The sequence below is a fragment of the Canis aureus genome, chromosome X, assembly GCF_053574225.1.
Source record: "Canis aureus isolate CA01 chromosome X, VMU_Caureus_v.1.0, whole genome shotgun sequence".
NCBI classification, from domain to species: Eukaryota; Metazoa; Chordata; class Mammalia; order Carnivora; family Canidae; genus Canis; species Canis aureus.
In genome coordinates, this window is record NC_135649.1 from 136,550 (window position 1) to 162,904 (window position 26,355).

The window sequence follows — 26,355 nt, forward strand, 5'->3', positions numbered from 1 at the left end:
ACATGATTCTGTTGACCACTTCCTTCTGGAAAGTGTTTTCTCTCCACTACATTTCCCAACACCAGACTTGCCGGGTTAATGTGGTAGTCTCTTTCTCACCCTATTGATATCCTCTGGCATCCTCAGCTCTCCGTTCTTCTCACACACGCTCCCTGGATGGTGGCATCCACTGTCCTGTTTTATTGTTGTTTTCAGCTACCACAATTATGCTGATGATTCCCAAATCCAGATCTGACTTACTTCCTGAGCTCCAGGCCGACATATACTACTGTCTACTAGACACATGCAATTGGACAGACCATAGAGCACTTAAACACAGCATCCAAAATGGAAGTAATACTAGAGAGTAACTTGATGCCAAGACCACAAAACTTGCAAGGTATGGTCCCTGCCACCAAGGAGCCTACAGTCAGGGGACAGAGGCAAAAAGTAAAGATTGCAATTATAATCCAGTGTGTTACTACAAAATGAATAAACAAAGGATGCTATGGAGACAAGCCATAAGGGGGCACCTGGTCTGGTCTTGGAATTCAGGGTTTCTAAAAAAGGAAATATCTAGGCTCAGAAAAGCAAAGTCATTTTTTTTTCAAAGTAAGATTAACATATTCCAGGAAAAGGTACTAGCTACTGCAAAGAACAGGAAGAAAGAACCCAGTATTGAAATGCAAATAGCTAAGCAAGACTGGGGAACAAAACTGAAGCCCAAAGCAGTGAGATATGAGGCCAGAAAAAGAAGTAGGGACATACACTGAAGTCTTCCAAATCATGTTAAGAAACTTTAAGTGCACAGAATACCTGAAGGAAAGGGATGTGATCAAAACCGCCCTTTTAGAAGGATTAAATAATGGTGAAGAGAGTACCTCATCTGGGACCTGTAAAATGAGCAAAAATTTATCAGGGGGCTGGGAGGGGAGAGACAGTCCAAAAGCATGAAAAAAAGATACAACAAAGCTTGAAATGACACAGCTAGGTCAAGGAATGGCAAGGACTCCTACAGAGATAAGGGTAGAAAGGTCAGGAAGGGACAAAATTATGAAGGTTAAGTTTGGGCTTTACTCTAAAAACAGTGGATTTTTTTAAAGCAAGAAAGTTGTAGTCACATGATGTGAAATACAGATTTAAGGAGGGTGCAACTAGAAGCTGAAAAACCAGTTGGAAGGAGGCTATTAAAAATGAAAAAATGATAAAGCCCTAAACTAAACACTGACAAGTGGGATTAGAGGAAAGGGAAGGCACTGTAAATCTCTTGTAGGAGAATGGCTAGGATTCGGTGAGGAAGTCAAACATGATCCTTAAGTGTCAGGCTTGACCAACTCAATGGCTGGTGAAATACCAGAAGGCAGATTCGATTTCGGGGGGTAATTGGCTGTCTTACAGTAAAATGGACTTTTTTCTTTCAGTGTACAATAGTAAGAGATATTTTTAATCAAGATGATGGAATATGATTATAGGAAAGAAACCAAGGCAGAAGGCTAAGAGAAAAAACTGGGTGATGGAGCCTCACTGGAGAGGACATCGGGCAGGATGGGATCAGTATGCAGGTGGAGAGGCACAGCAGAGGGATCATGTTGCCTTCTTTACCATAACCACATTTTGACAGGATTACATACTCTGACATCCCTTGTAGCTAGATATGGCTACGTAACTAATTTCTGCCTAATAAAATGTGAGTGGAGGGTATGTCCCCACTTCCAGTCTTGCCTCTAAAAGGACTGAATGTGCTTTCCCTGGGCATCTTCCTGGAAACTGACCTGGAACACAGGGACCATAAGCCTAGTAAGTATTTTTTTTTTTGGTAAGTTTTTTTAAACACTATAAAGCCACACTCACAAAAAAAGCTGGGATCATTCCACCCCTCAGACAATGTCTGGACCTCTAAACTCTACCAACAGGCAGCAGACTACAAAACCTGTCCAGTCCCCAAAGATGATACTTTCTCACACCCACTTTGGCTGTGGCCAGATAATAATGGACAAGGAAGAGCCTCCCGGAGAACAAATCCAAGAATCAGGGATAAGAGACAAGGGAATTCCTCTAATAAAGCAGAACCACTGACCACTGCAGGATGAGAACAGGGAGCTCTTGAAATTGCTATGAAGTAGTTACTGGAACACTGCTAGGAAGCAGTGACTTCTGTTTCTCATTCTTCCCTTTTTGAGATGTGAATTTGTAACTTCCATGTTGCTGATGTTCTTCTACCACGCTCTTTTGGGTTGGGCGGGGAGGGGGGGGCAGGAAGAACATAGGACTTTGCTTCTACTTTACGGTCAGTAGGTCACAGGAGCCACCCCTGGGCCTGATGGAGAAGAGGCGAGTCACCCACGCTCTCTGAGCTGGACAGTTGATCAGATGAGTCTTTGCAGCCATCTCCGGCAGAGAGGATATGTACACCCAGAGAGGAGTACACCCAGATACGTGAGTGGCCCAGAAGAGTAGAACAGAAGATTGTAACTTGTCTCCGATTAATATCCTGTAACTTCTTCCAGAGTAATAGAATTTTAACTGAACGTACAGCTGCACAGCTATAAATGACAAATTCTAGCCTCCCTTCCAGCACGTAAGCTACATAACTATGTGGGGAAAAATAAAATGTAAGCCAAAACTTTTCAACAATATAATGTCAGCCTACTTCTGGGCTTTGCCTTTAAAAGTACTAGGCAAAAACTGTGGAAGGAGCCTCGGTGTCCATCGAAAGATGAATGGATAAAGAAGATGTGGTCTATGTATACAATGGAATATTACTCAGCCATTAGAAATGACAAATACCCACCATTTGCTTCAACGTGGATGGAACTGGAGGGTATTATGCTGAGTGAAGTAAGTCAATCGGAGAAGGACAAATATTATATGGTCTCATTCATTTGGGGAATATAAATAATAGTGAAAGGGAATAGAAGGGAAGGGAGAAGAAATGGGTAGGAAATATCAGAAAGGGAGACAGAACATGAGAGACTCCTAACTCTGGGAAACGAACTAGGGGTGGTGGAAGGGGAGGAGGGCGGGGGGTGGGGGTGAATGGGTGATGGGCACTGAGGGGGGCACTTGACGGGATGAGCACTGGGTGTTATTCTGTATGTTGGCAAATTGAACACCAATAAAAAATAAATTTATTATTAAAAAAATAAAAAATAAAAAAAATAAAAGTACTAGGCAAGCACAGAGAGTTAAGAACTAAAAGGAGCCGCCTTGGCCAGAGCTGAGGACACTATCTGAAAATGACAGAGCCACCCCACCAGCCTGGAAGTACTCATCTCTGGGCTATCTCATTTAAGTAACACTGTACTTTGAGTATCTCTCTTACAGTAGCTTAGACTAGACTAGATCCTAAATTATACAAGGACCTAGCTTTGGAAAGTAATAAGAACCTCCTTCTGAGATAAGAACTAAGGAAATTAGGATGGGTTAAATAACAAAAGTTTTTTTAAGTATTGATGAAGAAGGCTGAGGCACTTTTTATCTGATTTACTAAGATTTCCCATCTATGCCCTCCCTAATCCATTCTCCAACCAGCCAGCAGAGTGATCTTTCTAAAGCAAACCTGACCGCGTCACACCCCAGCTGAAAGTCTTCAGTGCCTTCCCACTACCCACAGGGTAGAGTCAACCTATTCACATGGTCTACGAGGCCCTACGGGACTTCGCTTTTACCTATCGCTCTAGCTTTATTTTCACCATGCTGGGTAACCAGTCACGGAATACCACCTGTAGTTTCCTAAACATATGCTATGATTTCATCACTCCATACTTCTCTACCGACCGTTGCCATCCTCCTATCCACTACCTTCCACTATCTACTACAATTATCTATGGATTTGACTGTCTCCTCCATTAAACTATAACCTCTCTGAGGGCAAATACTGTGTAATTTCTTGTTGTATCCCCAGCACCAAGCACAGTGCCTGGCAATAGTCAAATGCTCAGGAAATATTTACTAAAAGAATGAACAAAGGATAATCATGCCTCTCAATCTGTATCACGTAGCAAATACCCTAGAACTCTATAGCAAAGTCATATTTTACAAGTAACATTACCATGTCTTTCTTTAAAATATATCACTTCCATGATAAAATAATTTGAATTCATAATGAACAGAACCAAACCATTTTCTAAGCTGCTAAAGGTTACTGTCCTGTCAGTTTATTTATCTACCAAGAACCTTGTTTTCTAGTTTTCTATTATTCTTATTATAATCAAATCCATTTCTTTCACCCTCTACCCATGCAGAGCAGAACTCACTTGCCATGTGAGTATGTGAGTTTGTTATTTTCAGAAGGTATCTTAGCCAGAATCTGCTCTGTCACCTCCAGGAAGTTTCCTCCACACCAAGCATGTTTGGCAAGGATAGTCGTTCCCCTGGCAACAACTGCAAAAAGAATGGCCATGGCTTCAATCTATCAAAAGGAAAAAAAGACACACAAAACTTAGAATATTTTTACATGATCTTTTAAAAGAAAACTATCACTTACAACATCTACCTGAAAAGTCTTTTCAATATTCATTTTTTAATTGATCTCTATTTGACACATAATGTTACCTTAGTTACAGGTGTACAACACTGTGATTTGACAAGTCTACAACTTATGCTATGCTTACCACAGGTGTAGCTCCTATCTGTCACCATGCAAAACCATTATAACTCATTGACTATATTCCCTGTGACGTACCTTTCGTTCCTAAGACTTGCTGACTCCGTAATGGAAGCCTGTATCTCCCACTCCCCTTCACTCCTTTTTGCCGATCCCCCTTCCCTGTCAACCATCAGTTTGTTCTCTATATTTATAGGTGTGATTCTGCTTTTCGTTTTTTTTTAATGCATTTTTTAGATTCTGCAGATAAGCGAAATCATACGGTATTTGTCTCTTATTTCACTTAGAATAACACCTTCTAAGTCCATCCATGTTGGAAATAGCAAGAACTCATTCTTTTTCATGACTGAGTAATAATATTCCGTTGTGTGTGTATATATAGACATATATCTGTGTATGTATGGATATACACACATCTTTAACCATTCATCTATCAATGGACACTTGGGTTGCCTATCTTAGTTATTGTAAATAATGCTGCAATAAACAGAGGGGTACACATATCCTTTCAAATTACTGTTTTTGAATTCTTTGGGTAAATACTCAGGTGGAATGACTGAGTCATATGGCATTTATACCTTTAATTTTTTGAGGAAGCTCCATACTGTTTTCCACAGTCGTTGCACCAATTTACATTCCCATCACCAGTGCACAAGGATCTCTTTTTTTCCACACCCTCACCAATACTTATTTGTCTTCTTGATACTAGCCATTCTGGCAAGTGTGAGATTCCTCATTGTGGTTTTGATTTGCATTTTCCTGATGGTTAGTGACGATGAGCCTCTTTTTTCATGTGTTTGTTGGTCATCAGTACGTCATTTTTGGAAAAATGTCTACTTGGGTCCTGTGCCCACTTTTCAATTGGATTTTTATCTAGGGGATATTGCTGTTAAGTTCTTTATATATTTTAGATACTAACCACTTATGAACATACTGTTTGTAAATATCTTTTCCCATTCAGTAGGTTGCCTTATAGCTTTGTTGGTGGTTTTCCTACACTGTGCAAAAGTCTTTATTTTTGATGTAGTACCAATAGTTTATTTTTGCTTGTTTCCCTTGCCTCAGGAGACATATCTAGAAAAATGTTGCTAAGGCTGATGTCAAGGAAATTACTCCCTACTTTTCTTCTAGGAGTTTTATGGTTTCACATTTCACATTTAGATATTTAATCCATTTTGAGTTTGTGTATAGTGTAAGATGGTGGTCCAGTTTTCCCACCATCATTTGTTGAAGAGACCGTCATCTATTCCCTATTGTATATTCTTGCCTCATTTGTTGACTAGTAGTGGATCATATAATTGTGGGTTTATTTCTGGGCTCTCTAATCTGTTCCATTGATCTATGTGTCTGTTTTTGTGCCAGGACCATGTTGTTTTGATCACTATAACTTCGTAATGTATCTTGAAATCTGGGATTGTGATATCTCCAGCTGTGTTCTTATTTCTCAGGACTGCTTTAGCTATTCTGAGTCTTTTGTGGTTCCATATAAATTTTAGGATTATTTGCTCTAGTTTTGTGAAAAATGCTATTAGTATTTTGATAGGTAATGCAGTGAATCTGAAAAATTGAAATGGACATTTCAAAAATACTGATTCTTCTAATCTACGAGCACAGAAGATCTTTCCATTTGTTTGTGTACTTAGAGACAATATTGATCAAGGTGCTATAACATTAATGTAAGACAATAACAGGCTTAACAAAAAGGTCACAGTCTCATACAAGCTTACAACCCTAAACCATGTCGATATGCATACATATATAGAGCCACACCAAATATGTGCATATGTGTGCATACAATGTAATATATATATATAACACACATTGATAATATACATTTTGCATTTATAAATTATACAGCATGATCAGATATCACCATCTGAAAAGCAATTAATTACCATAAATAGTAAAGGGGCATAAAGAGATGGTTCATCCTTTTTTTATTGAAGCATAATTAACATACAGTGTTATATTAGTTTCAGGTGTACAATATAACAATCCAACAATTCTATGCATTACTCAGTGCTCATGCTCATCACCATAAGTGTATCTTAATACCCTTCATCTATTTCACCCATTCCTCCAACCTCCCCTCTGGCAATTACCAGGTAGTTCTCTGTATTTAAGAGTCTGTTTTTTGTTTGTCTCTTTTTCTTTGTTTTGTTTCTTAATTCTACATATGCAGTAATCCCACTCTGAAAATTTATCTTAAGGAAACAGTTCAACAAAAGTTTGACTCTAGATTCAGAAAGATATATATTAACAATATTAATAGCCCATATTTATTAAGTGCTTACTGTGTGCCAGGCACCATTTTAAGCACTTTATATTAACCCACTCAATACTTACATCAATTAAATTATACATTATTATGATACTTATACTAAAACGAGCAAACTGCAATAAAGATGACCTAGATTGCCCAAAATTAAAAAGCTAGTAAGGGATAAGAGTTGAGATTCAAACTGAGTCAGTATGGTTCTATACCCACAATCTTATCCCTCTAGAATATACTGCCTCTACCATCAAGGCATTATCCATAATAGAAACAAACTGAAAAGAACCCAAACCTTCCACAAGAGGAATGGTTCTCTAAATTATGGCAAGATTCTTTGTAAACATAATATTTCTAAAACAATACAGCATGAGTTAAGTCTATTTTTCTCACTTTAATGAATTGTACTATTTCTCTACATAACAGTCCTATTTCTTTTATCTAGAGAATAAATTTATACAAAGAGATGACCAAGTACCTTCCTATTCTTCTACTAAATCTTCAGCTTAATGTTATTTGTTAACATGTTCAGTTTCATCCAATAGACAAGTGGTTCTTCTTTTTAAATTTATTTATTCATGAGAGACCCAGAGAGAGAGAGAGAGAGGCAGAGACACAGGCAGAGAGAGAAGCAGGCTCCATGCAGGGAGCCCGATGTGGGACTCCATCCTGGGTCTCCAGGATCAGGCCCTGGGCTGAAGGTGGCGGTAAACCACTGAGCCACCAGGCTGCCCTAGACCAGTGGTTCTTAAACTGTAGGTCAACAAGTTATCTTGGGTGGAAGAGCAATAGTCACTGTTAAAAATTCAAATTCTTGGCACCATCACCTAAAATTCCGACTCAGTAGTTTTGAAGTAAGACTCTGGAATACATATTTAAGGTAAGCCTATCTAGATGCAGGTGATTCACACAACCATATTTTATGAAACACAGCAAGACCATAAAGTGCTTAAAGTCAGGGAATCCAGATTCCTTCTTGGAATCCCAGCACTGAAAGACAGCACATAGAGAAGAAGCGTTCATCTATCTCTTGAGCTGAACACCTCTCAGGGTCTCTTCTTCATTCTCTAAATGAGGGTGTTCCCCAGGTTGTGTCATTTTTCTGGATTTCTCTTTATACGTATGCAGCAAGTTACAATTTCCAAATCACTTTCTCATTCATTATATCCCTTGATCCTAAAAGCCTCAATTGACCCTATAACACACTCCAAGTACTGTGCCATTTCTTAAAATCATAATCCAGGGCAGCCTGGGTGGCTCAGCGGTTTAGTGCCTGCCTTCAGCCCAGGGTGTGATCCAGGAGACCCAGGACTGAGTCCCACGTCAGGCTCCCTGCATGGAGCCTACTTCTCTGCCTGTGTCTCTGCCTCTCTCTCTCTCTCTCTCTCTCTCTCTGGTCTCTCATGAATAAATAAAATATTTTTAAAAAAAGAAGGGAGTCACTGGCTAGTCAAAGGGATATGCAGCAAAGCGAAACAGTAATACAAAGAGAACAGAGATAAGAAATCATATTGTCCCTGAGACAGATGAAAAAGTAGCAGCTTTAGTCCCTTAGTAGCTTCAAGAAGAAAACTGAAGTTGGCAACAATACAAAAAAAATAAATATCTAGTGTCTTAGTGGACCATACGCTCATTAAGAACTGACATCAGGTAATTGCTTAAAATGCTTACATAATCTTAAATTACATTAAGAAACAGGGTGTCTTGATCTTTTTAAGTACTATTACCATTATACTCTGTGCTGGTTAGAACACATGTGGAATACGGAGTTCAACTCCAGGTATAGTATTTCAAGACTGGATGGAAGGGTGACATTATGGGTAAGAGACCTGGACATTCTATCCCTTGAAGAATGGCTAGAGAAACTAGAAATATTTAACATTAAAAATAGAAGACGTGGAGGGAGCGTGACAGCAGCCTTAAAGTTTACATGAAGTACAGTCACTGAGAACAGGGAGTGCATTATTAGAAATATAATTAGGAAAAATAAAATAAAAAATAAATAAAAAAAGAATATAATTAGGAACAATGGATATAAGTTACAGGGAAGTAGTATTTTGTTCAATAAAATCAGTCCCCAATTAAAAAATCTCTGTTAAATATCAGGTACATAGTTTACTTTCTTCTCAGATATTGATAATAGGAATTTCTTACTCTCTTCTAGACTGTGAAAAACATCACCTATCACCAAATGTCATCTGCCCTCATTGTAACTCTCTTTTCTTTAAAGATTTATTTATTTATTTATTCATGATATATATATATATAGAGAGAGAGAGGCAGAGACGCAGAAGGAGGGAGAAGCAGGCTCCACACCAGGAGCCCGACGCGGAGCTGGATCCTGGGACTCCAGGATCGCACCCTGGGCCAAAGGCAGGCGCCAAACCGCTGAGCCACCCAGGGATCCCCTCATTGTAACTCTCTTGCAATAGATTCTGTAATGTCTTTTTAAGTTTTTATTTCAATTTCAGTTAACAGTGTAAGATTAGTTTCAGGTGTATACTGTAGTGACTCAACACATGTATACAACACCCAGTGTTCACCACAAGTACACTCCTTAATCCCCATCACCTAAATCTGTAATGTCTTAATGAGTATTGGGATAATAGAAACAACTGTGAAAGAATATTGCATTTAAAGTGAGAAAACACTCTGGAAAACTGCGTGGAGGTTCCTCAAAGAGTTAAAAATAGATCTGCCCTACGACCCAGCAATTGCACTGCTGGGGATTTACCCCAAAGATACAGATGCATACAACGCCAGGACACCTGCACCCCGATGTTTATAGCAGCAATGTCCACAATAGCCAAACTGTGGAAGGAGCCTCAGTGTTCATTGAAAGATAAATGGATAAAGAAGATGTGGTTTATGTATACAATGGAATATTCCTCAGCCATTAGAAACGACAGATACCCACCATTTGCTTCAACGTGGATGGAACTAGAGGGTATTATGCTGAGTGAAGTAAGTCAATCGGGGAAGAACAAACATTATATGGTCTCATTCATTTGGGGAATATAAAAAATCGTGAAAGGGAATAGAGGGGAAAGGAGAAAAAATGAGTGGGAAATATCAGAGAGGGAGACAGAACAGGAGAGACTCCTAACTCTGGGAAACGAACTAGGGGTGGTGGAAGGGGAGGTGGGCAGGGGGTGGTGGTGACTGGGTGACAGGCACTGAGGGGGGCACTTGATGGGATGAGCACTGGGTGTTATGCTATATGTTGGCAAATTGAACTCCAATTTAAAAAAAAAAAATATATATATATATATATATATATATATATATATATATATATATATATATAAAGTGAGAAAACACGGGAGCCCGGGTGGCTCAGCGGTTTAGCGCCGCCTTCGGCCCAGGGCCTGATCCTGGAGACCCAGGATCGAGTCCTGCGTTTGGCTCCCTGCACGGAGCCTGCTTCGCCTGCTTCTCCCTCTGCCTGTGTCTTTGCCTCTGGAGACCCAGGATCGAGTACTGCGTTTGGCTCCCTGCATGGAGCCTGCTTCACCTGCTTCTCCCTCTGCCTGTGTCTTTGCCTCTCTCTCTCTCTCTGTGTCTCTCATGAATAAATAAAATTTTAAAAATATATAATTTAAAAAAATAGAGAAAACCCAGCACTGCTAATTACTAGTACTTTGTGAATGTCTAACAAGTTATAAAGTGCTGTATAAATATAATATTCAAGAAAAAAAGAATGGAAAAGATAAGCCAGAGAGAAAACAGAAGGAAATAAAAAACCAATAATGAAATATAAAGGGAAACCCTGTCTCAACACTGTTCCTCCCTGTTCTCTTATTCGTTCCTTGCTTGGTCCCAGAGCCGTTATCCCAGTTCTACTTCCTTCCTGCTAAGAATCCTGTATGAGTTTCCGGTAGCTGCCTTGACACAGTACCAAAAACCACAAAGGCTTAGAACAACAGAAATTTGTTGTCTCCTACTTCTGGAGGCTAAAAGCCTGAAATCAAGGTGTTGCCAGGGCCAGGCTCCCTCGGAAGTCTGTAGGGGACAATCCTTTCTTATCTCTTCCTAGCTTCTGGTAGTCTGCTGGAAATCCCTAGCATTCCTTGACTTTCAGCTGCCATCACTTCAAACTGTGCCGCCCTTGTCATATGGCATTCTTCATATGTGTCCATGTCTTCACATTGGAGGCTCTAGGTCTTTTCTCTTATTAGGTCACCTACTCCACTATGACCTCATTTTAACTTCCATCTTAATTACACCTGCAAAGACCCTTATTTCCAGATAAAGTCACATTCACAGGTAGCAGTGGTCAAGATTCAAAATATCTTTTTTTTTTTTTTTAAAGATTTTATTTATTTATTCATGACAGTCACACAGAGAGAGAGAGAGGCAGAGACATAGGCAGAGGGAGAAGCAGGCTCCATGCAGGGAGCCCGACGTGGGATTCGATCCCGGGTCTCCAGGATCGCGCCCTGGGCCAAAGGCAGGCGCCAAACCGCTGCGCCACCCAGGGATCCCCAAAATATCTTTTTTGAGGGCATAAAACATCTTACAAATTCATTGTTCCTCCCAAAGCATTCTTACTCTTCCCTCTCTCTATATTCACATCATGCCAACTTGACTCCCTCTTCTCTCCAAAACCTTTATTCCATCTCTTTTTTTACTCTCATTAAAGGCCTGTCCTTAAAGGGATGGGTCGAAGGGCAACCTCCAAGAGTTTGGAGTTAGAATCTTGCCTAGAAGATTCCAAGAAAAGGACATTTTTATTCCCGTTGCTGGGATTCCAAAGGAAAAAAGATATGCTACAGGGGAATCCAACTGAGAATTCTAGATGTATTTTTTTTACAGAGAAATTATTAAATTGTGGTGAAGGTCTTTAAGTCCATGAAAGGTTAAGATGTTACCAACTGGCATAATAACTGAAATGCCTGAATAGCATTATTATAAAGAAAAAGGCATCAACTTACAAAAATATCTTTTTTTCCTATATTATTTATTTATGAGACACAAAGAGAGAGGCAGAGACATAGGCAGATGGAGACAATGTGGGACTCGATCCCCGGACCCAGGGATCACACCCTGAACTGAAGGCAGATGCTCAACCACTGAGCCACCCAGGCGTTCCCTCAAAAAAATCTTAAAAAGGAATGTTTAAAGTATGCCCATTTGTAAGTAATGGATTGCCTGTATTAAAATCAAAGAACAAATTGCTCAGAGCACCTATGGCACAGTTGCTTAAGTGTCCAACTTGGTTTCGACTCCGGTCTTGAGATCGAGCCCCGTGTCGGGTTCTAAGCTCAGTGCAGAGTCTGTTTAAAACTCTCCCTCTGCCTTTCCTCACCCCACCCCCACCACATTCTCTCTGTCTCAAATAAATTTAAAAAATCTTTTAAAAAATTCCTCCCCAATCCCCATGTCCCTCACTAGAAAAAAAATACATCATAATAAAAAAATTAAAAAAAAACTGCAAATAAAATAGCACAGCAACAATGCAAACACTACTCTTCAGTGGAGGCATCTTTAAGTAGACAGTGAGATGGTTTTAGGGAACTGAGTAAAGAAAAAGGCCAAGTCAGTTTTTCTCACATTCGAGTCTCTGTGTTGAGGACTCTTTTTTTTTTTTTGAATTCTGTATTTTTATTTTAATAACATTAAAAAATGTATGTAAATATCCTGGATCTACACATGTATCTTATAAATGAGTGATAGCACACAATCCCATGCTGCAATTTGCATCATGAAGACCTAAGAGCCAAGAAATTCTCTAAGATGACAGTGCTGGGAAGCCTGGGTGGCTCAGAGGTTTAGGGTCGCCTTCAGCCCAGGGCGTGATCCTGAAGACCCGGGATCGAGTCTCACGTCAGGCTCCCTGCATGCGATTATTATTAATATAAAAATACAAAATTTATCTTTCGCCATAACAATTTACAATCGAAAGATATCTGCATAATAAAAACCTTTTATTTGAAGAATTAAGACTTGACATTCTGAAAATGACATAGTGAGAAAGTAACAATTAAAAAAAAAAAAGAAAGTAACAATTATCTCAGGCTAAGGAAAAAATAATACTTGAAGTTCTGACTGTACCAAGTGGAAACCAAATGATACTATAATGTGCTGTATGAACACAGATCGTGCAACTGTTCAAACAAAAAAAAGGTGGAAAAATGGACTTCTCATGTAGCACATGGTATAATAGTGAATGCAAAATTCAAATGAATGCATTCCGTATCATTATTTATATTATTGCAAAGGAATGTATCATGTTAATGCTTGTAACAGCTCATTAGCAGAATGTTTCATAGGAAATACACATGGAAATTAGATTGTTTACAGTCTTATACTGTTAAATTGGCCCATTAAATTAAATAGGAAAGGGGCATGGAAAGTGCTCAGGAAAGAGATGGGAACACATTTTATGGGAGAGCTATGGAACAAGAGAAGGCACAGAAGTGACAACCAAGTAGGGAAGGCAAAGTAGCCTGATGAGATGGAAAGCCCCACATTCGGTGAATGAGAAGGTCACCTTCTCTAAAGGTGAATGACCTTATATAAAGAAGGCCTTGGGGATCCCTGGGTGGCGCAGTGGTTTGGCGCCTGCCTTTGGCCCAGGGCGCAATCCTGGAGACCCGGGATCGAATCCCACGTCGGGCTCCCGGTGCATGGAGCCTGCTTCTCCCTCTGCCTGTGTCTCTGCCTCTCTCTCTCTCTCTGTGACTATCATAAATAAATTAAAAAAAAAATTTAAAAAAAAGAATAAATTTTCAAAAAAAAAAAAAAAGAAGGCCTTGTGTAAATGAAATAATTAATGGATTGGATCAAATTATTTTTCTATTTCAGTTCAACACATATGTTTTGAGGGTTTACAATATGACAGCCAATGTGGTAGACAGGGGAGATATGAAGGCCAGTAAGAAAGGACCTCCATACTCAAGAGAGCCATAGTACAATGGGAAAGACAGAAATAAATGCAATAAAGTGTAACCAGTGAATAATCTAAAACTGTATAATATTATTCAGATTTTTTAAACATCTGTGGTTATCTCACCATGGGTGAAGAAAAAATGCAGGTGTCAGGCTATGTACTAGGAATTTCCTCAGCATACCGTTAGAATCATGTCTCTGGAAGAGAGATCAAAGTCTATTTTATCCTATCTTTCCAGAACCCAGCACAGTGCCTGGCATACAATTTTCCCTCAAATATTTGTTAAATAAATGAATGAATCATGAGCATGTTTTGGTTTAAATAACAGATAACTTCACATTCTGTAGGACCTGGTAAGAAGGATATTTTCATTACTAAACTATCTCCTTAAGTAAAATAAAGCAGTTGAGCTGCTTTCATCTAATCTAATCCCCAACTCTTCTGTCTGGGTCTTAGGAGGAAATAAACCAACGACAAATAAACCACCAATTCTGATGTAATAACCTTGAAGATAGAAGAATGAAGAAAAAAATATCAATATGGCAGAGGAAAAGAAATGTCTACGAAAAGTCTGAAGTCTGGTTACAGAGTTGTATTCTTGGTGGTGTCACAAATATTCTTTTAGGGTCATGTTCTGAGACCCAACCCAAGCGCTCGGACTTTCTCAGGATAGGAGCCTACCCTATGTCAAGTCAACCACCTGTTCTACTTTGCATTAACCACCACCACATCCCATCATCTGGATTATTCTTGTTTGCCCACACATACGCAAACACGTAAGCTACTCAGAGTAATGATCTCCTAGATCTTCTTTCTAGCTGTATCCCTTGAACTCAGAAGAGTGTCTGGCACACATTAACCTTTGAATAAATATCTATTAAACATATGAGTGAGTCTGCTCTCAGCCACAGCTATTTAAAGGGAAAACACGTCTCTGGGATCAAGGGTGGGACAATGGAGGTACAGGGAGTTGGGCGCAATGAATAAGACAGAAAAGGACCTGACAACTGGTCATCTGTGGGGGTTATGGGAGGGAGATGTAAAAAATTCATCAAAGAGTCTAGTACATGGTCAGAGCTTGTTAAATGCTGGCCAATTTTAACCGCACCATACAGAGCTGATGCTGCGGAAACAGGTCTGGGTAGAGATACGGAGTCCCTATGCGAAGTGAGGAAGAAGAGGAATGAAACAATGGGCGGTGAGAAGGGCACGCGGAGGAGTACAAACCCACGAAGGAGCTCCGAAGTAGGGAAGCGGAGTGACGTCATGAAAACAAGGGCGTAGAGACGAGTTTTTAGAAGACTTAGATCACAAGATTGAATCTCAGGATTCAAAGGCTGAGGAAAGGTGTTGGAAAACGCGAACTGAGGGAAAGTTAACGTTCCCCCACCCGTGACAACAACTTAAGTGACGCATTCTGACACTCTTTCATTGGAGGCCTTTTCAGCGGCAGGAAACGCAGTTCATCAAAACTGAACCTGCCCGACAATTCGAACCGTCGACACCAGAGAAGCCCAAGTCACCCTTGCACTGCCTCCTCGCTCCACCCCGCACCGGCTCGTCCACACCTCCGCCCCCCTCCGCGTCGTCTCCCCGCCTTCTGCCCAGCGCGCCCCGTTCCGTTTACCTGGCCGGCGGCCCCTGAGAGCGCGTGGGCTCAGAGACGAGGGGCGCGAGTCGCAGCCGGACGGCCGACTGCCCGCTACCAGAGGAGGCTGGGACCGGACGCCACCGGCTTCCGCGTAAAGCGCCCCGCCCGCGCGCGGCCTCCTGGGAATGTGAGCGCTCCTCCAATAGAAGTGGGCCGTGGGGCGGGGCCTGCTGCATTCCCAGCCCCGGCACTTCCCAGTGGCCGCACTGCATTCTGGGAGTGGTAGTTCCAACTGGCGTAGCGCCCGGTCCTCCGCAGAGTCAGTAACTCGTGCTAAACGACGTCAAGCGAGGTTGCTGCCGCCAAGGGAAGGATGCAGGGCCGCGAAGAGTGCACCGGCACCGACTCGGGGGGACAGATGAAGAGCGAAGCCTGCCCCGCTGCCTACGTGCTGGGTCTTGGCAGGTAACGTCTCCTGTTATTTCACAAAATAGAGCTGGTGTCCCAGGAACCTTCTGCTTTCTCTACGGAATTCCCTGACCGCCTGAAGACCCCGACAACCCTTCCTCCCATTCATTCGTTGCCAGTAATAGAAATAACTCTCCTCCGCCTCCGCCGCCGCCTCCGCTCCTCGGATCTGAGCTCCCCCGCGCGTCCGCTTTGCTTCCCTTTGCCCTCCCGACTCCGAGCCTCGCTGCACCGCTGAATCCTTCTGTCCCGTGACTCCTCCAATGGTCCCTGCTTACTTGCTCCTGACGACTAGCTTTGAAAGGTTGGCGGACTTGCTCTCGCCCACTGCATTCCGGAGTCACCTTGCTCCATTTCGTGCCTTCGAACCTGTCACCACACAGACGGAACCTGTGGACTTTTGCTCACCTCTCTCTTCCAGTCAGAATTCTCGATCCTGTTGCTAAAACACTGACACTTCTCGACAATGACCGTCCTTCAAACCTGCAAGATTTCACATGATTATTTCCGCCCTCTTTAAATCCTCTTAGCGTGGAACAAAATACCACAAACTGGATGGCTTAAGCCACACAAATGAGTTCCTCACCGTTCTGGAGGCTGGGAAGCTTCGGACAGGAATGCCGGCGAGCCTGAGTTCTAGCGGGAACCCGCCGGCCCCCTTGCAGGCTGCTACCTTCTGGCCGCATCTCCCCGGGATGGAGAGACCTCAGCTCTTGCACAGCTCTCGGCGGGGCAGCAGTGTCACTCCGGAGGGCTCCACCCTCCTGGCCTACTTACCTCGGAAAGGCACCACCTCCAAATACACTCACATTGAGCAGCAGGACTCCCCCGTCTAAGTTGGGGGGAGGGGACGCAAACATCCACTTAATGGGACCTTCTCTTCTTCCGTCTCTGGCCGGCGCGCATTCCTGTTCACCTCCCGCTTCTATGGCAGCTCCTCATTTTCCTTTGAAATGTTCATGATTCATACTGTTCTGCCCTATGCCCTTTGGTGCTATTCACAGGTGTCTTGGGTGATGTCACCATTCCCACTGATTTGGGTGTCATCTGTATGCTGCGGGTTCCACGTGCAGGAAGCCCAGTAAAGACTCCTGAAGCCCAGACTGAAACATCTAATGACAGCTGGGCACCCCTTCTAAGCACTTAAAACTTAATGTAGCCTTCAGATGACCTAAAACATTTCTTCCCTCCCCTCTCCCGTAGCCTGTTCTTTCTCCTCCTCTAATCACTGCTCAGTGAACACCACAACCGTGCAGTCGCTTCCTAACACCAAAAGTCGCCTCTCATTTTGAGTGATTCCCCCCTCCGAGTTCACATTGAAACCGTCAGCAAGCCATATTAACTCTATCTCCTAAAAACGTCACTTGCCAAGCTTCTATTTTCTCATATTTAGATTGAGGATAATAACAGTACCTGTCTTCAACGGTTGTTGCAATGATTAATGAACAATAGTGCCAGACAGAGAGGAAGCACTTGAGGACGCTAAGAATTTATCAGACAAGCATTGTGTTTGTCACTGTCTCTCTTTCATTGGGTCTTACATAATGGTAACTAGCATTTACTTTTTTATTTAGTTTATATTCAGGGAGAAAGAAAAGGAAAATTAAGAAATGCTGAGATGGATGCCTGCATGGCTCACTGGTTGAGCATCGGCCTTCAGCTCAGGGCGTGATCCTGGAGACCCTGGGATGGAGTCTTGCATCGGGATCCTCGCAGGGAGCCTGCTTCTCCCTCTGCTGTGTCTCTGCCTCTCTCTGTGTGTGTGTCTCTCATGAATAAATGAAATCTTTTTAAAAATGGTGAGATACTTTGTACAAATTACCTCTACTCCATTCCTCTTTGTTTCTCCAAGCATGACAAGGTCGTGAGGCACTATACACATGGTTCTAATCCAGTATCTGCAGGACATACCATACCTTAGTTATTGTTATCGGCTCTGAGGGGGCTACAGACAACTCGAAGTACATTAAGAGAATCATGACTAAAATGATCAGGGCACTACAAATCACGAATAATGTCTCTGTACCTGTAGTATCTCCTTCACCATCTCCCCACCCACCCCTTCTTGTCACTTGAGATTGTTCTTTCTAAGACAAAATCTGATCACTTTGAAATCCTGCTTAAACCCTTCCTTGGCTCCCCATTATATAGAGGATAAAGTCTAAGATCTTAATAGAAAATCCATGGCCTTCCATAGTCTGGCCTATCTCTACCTCTCCTGCTTTATATTCTGCCTCTCTCAATGACACACTCTCTGCTCAAGCCTGCTTCTCTATGGTGGCATTCACTCATCCGTCCATCCATCCATCCCTTCCACTATTATGTATTAAGTGCCTACTATGAGCCTGGCCTATCATACATCCTGGAGTGAACATGACAGACATTGTCCTTGCCTATATGGAGCTCGCACTTCAGTACCATGCTCTTTCACGTCTCTGCATCGTTGCACATGCTACCTCTCCTGTATAAATCTTACTTATTAGTCAATACCTATCCCAAATATCATGTCTTCATTTTACATAAAAATATATGTTTCTTTTTTCAGATTTATCCACCTTCCGCAAGGGTTTACTATTCATATTAGTATTTATTTTATTCATTACCTCTTCTTTGTGAGAAGGAATAGTATCTTAGAAAGAATTTTGGAATCAGTCCTGAGTTAAGAGCTCTGTGAACTCTAAATGTTCCCTCAATTTAGAGATTTTAGGGCTCTATCAAAGCCTCTCTTCTTACTCCATGTTCTCTCCCAAAGTAATATGTCTGTGCTCCAAATTTTTTTTTTAGCACAAGCCTTTCTATTGGGAAATCAGGGAACGTCTCTCTCGGGAGGTAACATTTAAATTGAAGCCTGAATGTCAAGAAGGAGTTGGCCACAAGAAGATAAGAGAGAACAGAAGAAATAAAGCCAGAGTGATTGTAAGGTAGTCACAGGGAGAGAAGAGTGGTAGGAGAGGGATCACACCAGGTTTCTCTAAGTATTGTGAGCTCCTTCCCATTTTGTGATCTTTGCACCAGCTCTCTCTGCTTGGAGTTCTATTATGTCTTATCTTCTTAGGGCCAGAGAGGATCTTGCAAGGCTGTAGAAGCCAGAAGAAGGAATTTGGATTTTATCCTAAGTGTAATGAAGATTCATTAGAGAGGTTCCAGCACAGCACGGATATGATCTGATGTATGGGTTTTTAACAAATTATCTAGCTTTATTTTAGCATGCTAATACATAGTCTATCTTGGTAATAAATTAATATCTACAGTTTTAAAAAATACACTGGGTACTTTGCAAGAAAAATGTTTCTGGATGTGTATACTAATGTGCATATAGAACCATTTAATAGGTCACTTTATAATTCTGTAGTTACTTTATCATCTGTTACTATTTCATCAAGTTACTGAAGAATGGAATATCTTCTTTATAATCCATTATTTTAGATAGTTTGTGTGTATGGACTAAAGGTTTCAATTTCCATTTCAGTTCCTGCAGCTACAAAGCCTAGAATTATAGAACTGATGGTTTAGGTAACCTAATCCAGTCTCCTAATTGTATACATGAGAAATCTTCTGGTCTTAACTAAGATTACAACGGTAAAAAACGATGGAGTCTGGATTACAAACCAGCTCTCATGTACTAAATGCTCCAGAAATGTCTGTTGGGCTAAAATAAGATACGTATATTACACAGATGTCTAGTCCTATGTGGGAGATCCTGGTTTTACATTCCACTTAACAGGATTGGATCCTGATGTGTTATTTTGTGATTCGCAGACAAATCCAGAGACTGTTGCTTTGGCATCAAAATCATGCACACTGTTGCATTCTATCACTGATCACCAGTGCTGTTTATGCTTCTTTTCTCCTGGATATTTGGTCTTAGGCAAATTTTCTTCTTGCTCTGTGCTCAAAATAGACCTATCTCAAGAGTGCCTGTTCTTTGAAATTTACAATCAGCAGAGGGAGCTAACACATTATCAATATGTTACAAAATCATTGGCCTTTGAGTAAGGAGAGTTCATTTTTTCTTTTCAGCTCATTCCTGTCAGAGTCATCACATATCCTGCTCTGTTTGAGCTGTCAGTGGTTCCAGCACCAGCTTTGGCAAAGCAATTCTGAGGTGTCTTTCCCACACAGCGATGAAATTTCTCATGACATCAAGAACATACCGTTTATTTACATCTGCAGTTAGAACAACGCTTCTCATAATGTACCAAACACTTTCAGCCAACAGCTCTTGATAATGTATTATTTCTCAGCCTAATGGCTACACATAGCCATGGTACTAGCAGGGGAAAAAAAAACCCTTATAGACCAGTTTTAATTTAAACCTCCAGCATCCATGTGCAGCTATCAGTAATAGAATGTTCACATGCTAATAAGCCATTTTTCTCTCTAATTGCAAGAGCCATTTCCCAAACAACCTTCCAGATGTCAGAGCATTTTTGTTGACTTTATATACACACAGGAAATTCACATTTACAAAGGGAGTTTTGAAATTTTCGTATAAGTGAATCTAATTTCTTGCTTTTCCCAGCACTGTAACAAAGGAAAGCTGATGATCCATCTCTCTTTATATATTTATTTTTCTCCAGGACAGCATTCTTCTGTCACAGTGTGCCCCTAGTTTGGCTGCAGATTATAGAGGTTTGTTAGATGTGCTCAATGAGTGCATCTACTCAGATTTGGCCTCCCATTTTCAAGACAATCTTCAGCAGTTAACTTTAGATGCTTTACTTTTTAAGTGAAGTGACATGATATGAAAGTGCTGGGAACATTGTTGCCAGCCATAAAGGCTTGACATCAACTCCCATCTGGAGAGCAATTTCATTAGCCTTTTCTGAAAACCACTGAGTATCCACATATAGAAATATCTGCCCTGGTCTGGCAAATCTATTTAAGCATTTTATTTACTAGATTGGCATATATTGCTCCCCTCATTCTGTTACCAATTTTACATCCCTTAGCTGTTTGACTTTTGTCTTTTTTCCACTTTTCATGAAACATACCGGATATTCATAAGGAAATTCCAAATTCTGTGACCATTTCATTTTTGACCTTTATACATGAAATTCTAGTTCTGGAGAAATATTCCCCATTAAATTCACTGAATTTTCTCTTTAATAGCATGACTAACTCAAAATGGTATCTAACAGAAGAGGCATGCTTCACAGAACATGAACATCATTCTAAAAAGGATCAAACCGGGATCCCTGGGTGGCGCAGCGGTTTGGCGCCTGCCTTTGGCCCAGGGCGCGATCCTGGAGACCCAGGATCGAATCCCACATCAGGCTCCCGGTGCATGGAGCCTGCTTCTCCCTCTGCCTGTGTCTCTGCCTCTCTCTCTCTCTCTCTGTGACTATCATAAATAAATAAAAATTAAAAAAAAATAATTTAAAAAGGATCAAACCAAGGGCAGGCCTGAGGCTTGGTACAGAACATGGAAGTAAGTGCAGCACTAACAAGAACTCATTTTCTTAAGTTTTTAGATTTCTAAAGCGAAGGTGATATCAAATTACAAGAAGGGCTTATTTGAATCAATAACCAAGTCAAAAATACGGGATACTAATGACTTTGAAGTAGATAATGCTGCTATCAAATAACAAGTGATTAGATTTATGGCATAAAAATGATGAAATGGAGGAAAAAGAAGCACTGATTGGAAATTTTCCTCCTTTAAAATTATGATAGAAAATTAAGAGCACTTCCAATTCAAAGTTCTAAACATAAAATCCAGGTATGTCACATCTTTTGGCTTGTTTCTAATATGATGTAAAGAATCCACATTCTAATGGAACAACAAACCACAAACCTGGTGTCCCTAGAGAAGAGGCCTGTAACTTGGCATTTGGTTTTTTCCACCTTGGCTCATCCCCACTTGTTCATGTTTTGATTCCTCAAGCCTTTAGCATTTAACCAGTTATTCATTGGTGGAAGGGACTGGATTGTTTCTCCACACATAAATTGACCTTCGTCATTTTGTAATGAGAGGACATCCAGAACATGTAGCTACATCTTCCCCATTTTCCTCCTCTTACTTGGTGATGATGAAGATGCCCATATAAATTATACTGACATGTGCAGGAGTAGAAACACATCTGCAAGGCATGATCATATTGCAGATGCATGATTTCCACCTTGGAACAGATAGGTATGTTCTCACCTTTGAGTTTTTGCATCAGCTGTTTACTCAGCACTGAATGCGGAACAGGTGCACATGTCTTTCTTATAATTCAGGTCCCACCTTATATGGCCCCTCCTCAGATGGACTGTCCATGACCACTGATCACTAAACATTCTTCTGTTTTGTTTTCTTTACAAAATATATGCTCAAAATAATTTTTCAATGTTTACTTGTTTATTTTCTGCCCAACTAAATTTTATTCAATGATAGAAAATATAAATTCCATACAGGAAAGAACTTCATTGCTTTTGTCCATTGTATCTCCTCAAGATGACATAGAGTTTGTTTTCAATTACAGTTTGTTGAAAGAATGCATATTAAGGAAAAGGGCCAACACTCCTCAGTACCAAAGAGTATTCTATGGTAAATATAAATTGCTGCACTTAATCATTGTAGTAATGCTGTGAACTAATTATTATTATTGTCAACCTCATTTTCCAGACAAGGAAACGGAGGCTTCAAGCAGCACGGAAACTGACTGGGGCCAAGGTTTGCTTATGGAGGTCTTGGCTTCCTGTCTACCCCTCTTGCATAAATTTCAGAAGCTCTTTAAGAGGGAACAAAAGGAGGGGTGGGCAGTCAGTGTTGATTGCCTAAATTGAATAGTCCCCGGGTTGGTACACAACCTGTTGGCTTCCCTAGTCCTCCTCCATTTCTGTTCCTGCCTTCTTGGCTTCAGTGCCTAAAGGGGGACATTTAGGAAGACAATGCTGGGATGGGGAGGAAGCAGAAAGCACCCATTTCACAGCAAAATGGTTGGAAGACAGTGAGTAAATGGTAGTGAGGAGTGAAATCTTTTGGAGTACACCACCTGGGTACCTAGGCAGAAATGCCCAAGGGCCACGGAGCTTAAAGCAGGGCGCAGGACAGGATTGGGAGATGGACTGGGCAGGCCTGGTGTCGTGTCACTGCTAGCAGCAGCTGCTCTCCAAAGGGTGCACTGGAAAAAAAAAAAAAGGTGCCCTGGAAGGACAAGGAAGAGCACCCTGCCTGCAGCGCTCTTCCCTCCAGCCTAGAGTGGATTCAAGGATGGCTCTCCTTAGATACTGAACGTAATGCTTGACACCAGGTTTGAGAAAGTGCCAAGAAACAGGCTGAACCTGAGACCTTCTAGCAGGAAGGGAACGTAACAGTCAAGTAGCCCAAAGTAGCTTTGGTTTTCTTTCGTCTCTTTTGTTGCTCCTCAAAAACAGAGCAGACAGGGTTTCATCTCCTTCCCCACCGGATTCACATGGAGCACTTCTCTGGAAGAAAGTAGACTGGGGTTAAAAATAATGGGGAAACCACCACTGGAGTCCACCCCTATAGTCTAATACGATAAGGTTCAAAGGGGTTGTTCAAAATCACCCCAGAGTTAGACGCTACAGAACTGGGACCAGAACCAGAGGAGGCTGTCCCCTGGACCCTTGCTCTCCCCAGCATATCTTAAGGGTTTTTTTCCTCCCCACTACAGCCTTCAACTTTTTTTCAAATATGTGCCTATGGTAGTTCCCTGTAAGGATGAAAACAAAAGCTTCAAATAGCTCATATGTAATGATAATGGTCTTCATGTTATAGTTTAGAGTATTTGAGAGTTATGAATACATATGTAACACAGAGAAATACTATATTAAATATGTTATATATAATTTGTCCGTCTTATTCACCTCTGGAAAATAATCGCACAGTGTTTTAGAAGCTCTGTAAAAGAGTGGCTAGAATCCATTCACACATCTTGTGGCACACAGGAACACTGTTTCTCAACTCTGTGTTGAAGATTAGTACATTTTCACACAGCCATGCAGACCGTTAACTTTGTTGAGAGATGGAAATGCTAAAAGTGAGGGAAAACCTCACTTTTAAAATATTCAATTAGCCAACATAAAGTACATTATTAGTTTCAGATGTCATGTTCAATAATTTATCAGTTGTGTAGAACACCCAGTGGTCATTCAAGTGCCCTCCTTAATGCTCATCACCCAGTTACCCTGTCCCCCCACCCACATCCCCTCCAGCAACCCTCGGTTTGTTTCCTAGAGTTTAGAGAATCATGAGAGACTCTTAACTATGGAAATGCTTTAATAAGACTAAGTTTCTAATTATAAGGGTAAGTCATATAGAAATTTAAGACGATTAAAGCAACCTACAGGCTAATGGCTTCTGTTTAGCAAGACTTTATTGAATCCTGCTGAAGACCATGAACTGGGGACTACAAACAAGGGTAAAACCATATGTTAACAATCTGGGTAGAGGTGTAAAATAGACATATAGATAGGCATGGTACAATAATAATTTATATGGAAGATATTTTATGGATAAAGTAGGCAGAAGAAAGAAAGAAAACACATTAACATTTTATTTGTTGAACATTATTTATTGAGTTCTTGCTATATCCAAGACACTAATACAATCATATACAAAACACAGTTCCTGCCCTCTTGGAGACTGCATTTTTTTGAGTTCCTACTAAGTATAAGGCAATCTTTCTTACATCAGTATTTTTTTAAGTATACTTGATTCTCCATTATTATTCCAATAGCTCTGGATAGTATCACTTTTAAGTCTACCTCTTGAAATCTCAGCAACAACTAGAATTTTAAAGACAATTCATAGATGTCTCCCTATGTAGATATATAAAAGGACATGGTGAAAAATAATGAGAAAACTTAGGTTACAGAGGTTAGGTACTTTATTAAAGGTTAATGGCAAAACTGAAATTCAAATCCAATGTCTATTTTGATTCCAGAGTCCCCTATATGCCTTTATACAATGCAGCTTCCTGTGGGGCCAAGCCCAAGCTGACTTCACAATCAAACCACATCTTAAGAGATGAGTAGGACAGAAGCATAATACAGAAAAAGATTGTAGCTTATGTAATAAATCACACAGAAGGAGCCTTTATTCAGTCATTAAAGTAACATGATTCAGTTGTCAGACATAATGAGAGAGTTATTCATATAATTTTATCCTAATTAGAAAGGCCAACATTTAGGAATTTTTTTTTACAAGTTATCACCATGACTTTTATTTTGACCTCCTGAAATTAAACAGAACGTTCAGTTTATCAAACTTTTACTGAAGCATCATGTGCCAAGAAATATGCTGAGTACTAGAAATGCTCTCAAGGTATTCAAATAATTATATAATTGATTCATTCAAAATATGCAAGGGTAGTAGTCACTGTGTCCTGAATTTTGTGGCAATTCTGGTTTTAATACAATTCATATGACTTCACCTTTGTGACTTTCATCTGTAAAATCATGAGGTTGTATTCGCTGGTCTTTAAGAGACATTTTTACGATTTTGCTGTATTGAAATAAAAAAGTTTGCTTTAAGCAATTGCTTTTCTCTTTCAAATGTTGCATTCTAATCTATTTGATACTTGATTCTGAGGAATAACACTCTTATCTTTTGCTTTCTCTTGGTTGGCAGGTGTTGGAATTGATGCAAATAGAAATTGCACCACGTTTGTATTGCCCAAGGAAGGCCATACTCTAAGAAACTCTTCATTACAGGATCATGAAGAAGTGAATGTAAATGTCCATTCACCTAGAGCTTGGTGATTTCATCCTAGAATCATTGGGCTAAAACACTGATTCCTTAACAGGAATACAGGGCTACATCAGAATCACCTGAGGGTATTAGCTGTTAATATCAATTCCTACGAAGTCACATTTTTAGGGATGGAAGAAGAGGATCTGTATTTGTAGCAAGGGATCCAGGTGAGTCTGATAAGCTTAGAAAATACTGGAAAAGACTATGAAAAAGTATTTATTTAATCCCCCAACCTCAAATTAGGACCAGATTTAATCCTAAACTAGGGTCGGATTTTTCAATTTATAGTAATGCCTACCAGAGTTAACAACACAAAATGTCAGTATGTTGTTTAGTGAATATAACCTAAATCTTTCTTTCTGTAGTTTCAAGTCTGCAAGTGGTACCCCATAATTCTGGAATTAATAACTCTAGGATATACTGCTGTCAAGGCCTAATTTCAGTTGCCAGTTTGTAAAAACAATGCAAATGAAATCTGTGAGTAGACAGAGACCATAAACCTCATTGTTTTCAAACATTATTCAAAGCTTACTTTCATTTGATAAGTCATAGAAGTGTTTTTTAGCTACATGATCTGTAGCTACATGATCTTATGCATGATCAGTAATATAAAAATCAGAAAATGCAGGTAGGTAATAAGGAAAATATAAAAAATCAGCTTTAATCCTACCATTTAGGATATGTATCTCACAAGACTTTATATATATGTGTATACATGTATAGAATTACTTTACACTTTTTCTGAGTGCTTATATTTTATGAGGTTGTATAGGAAAGCAAAATTCATTATACCATGGATAAGATCACCAATAAATTGCTCACTTATAAAAGTATTTCTCCTCAA

General features: G+C 40.4%; 1 protein-coding gene and 1 long non-coding RNA gene across 4 annotated transcripts in view; one reads left to right on the forward strand and one right to left on the reverse strand.

The window, feature by feature from the left end:
* The window catches only part of VAMP7 (vesicle associated membrane protein 7), a 65,022-nt gene extending 49,395 nt beyond the window's left edge, over nt 1-15,627 (reverse strand). Inside the window, exons 1-3 of one of the 3 annotated variants that reach the window (XM_077889553.1) lie at nt 15,377-15,506; nt 13,873-13,946; nt 4,236-4,390 (exon numbers count right to left, since the gene is read on the reverse strand). In XM_077889553.1, the coding sequence (XP_077745679.1) occupies nt 4,236-4,390; nt 13,873-13,875 (158 nt within the window). In that variant the 5' untranslated portion in view covers nt 13,876-13,946; nt 15,377-15,506. Of the gene's footprint in view, nt 1-4,235; nt 4,391-13,872; nt 13,947-15,376 lie in introns of all 3 variants that reach the window. The other 2 variants (XM_077889555.1, XM_077889552.1) reach the window with 2 other exon arrangements.
* LOC144308693 (uncharacterized) lies at nt 15,484-17,605 on the forward strand. The gene is made up of 2 exons (XR_013375057.1): nt 15,484-15,805; nt 17,383-17,605. It is a non-coding gene; the product is annotated as an uncharacterized LOC144308693 (long non-coding RNA).
* Nucleotides 17,606-26,355: the final 8,750 nt, after the last annotated feature.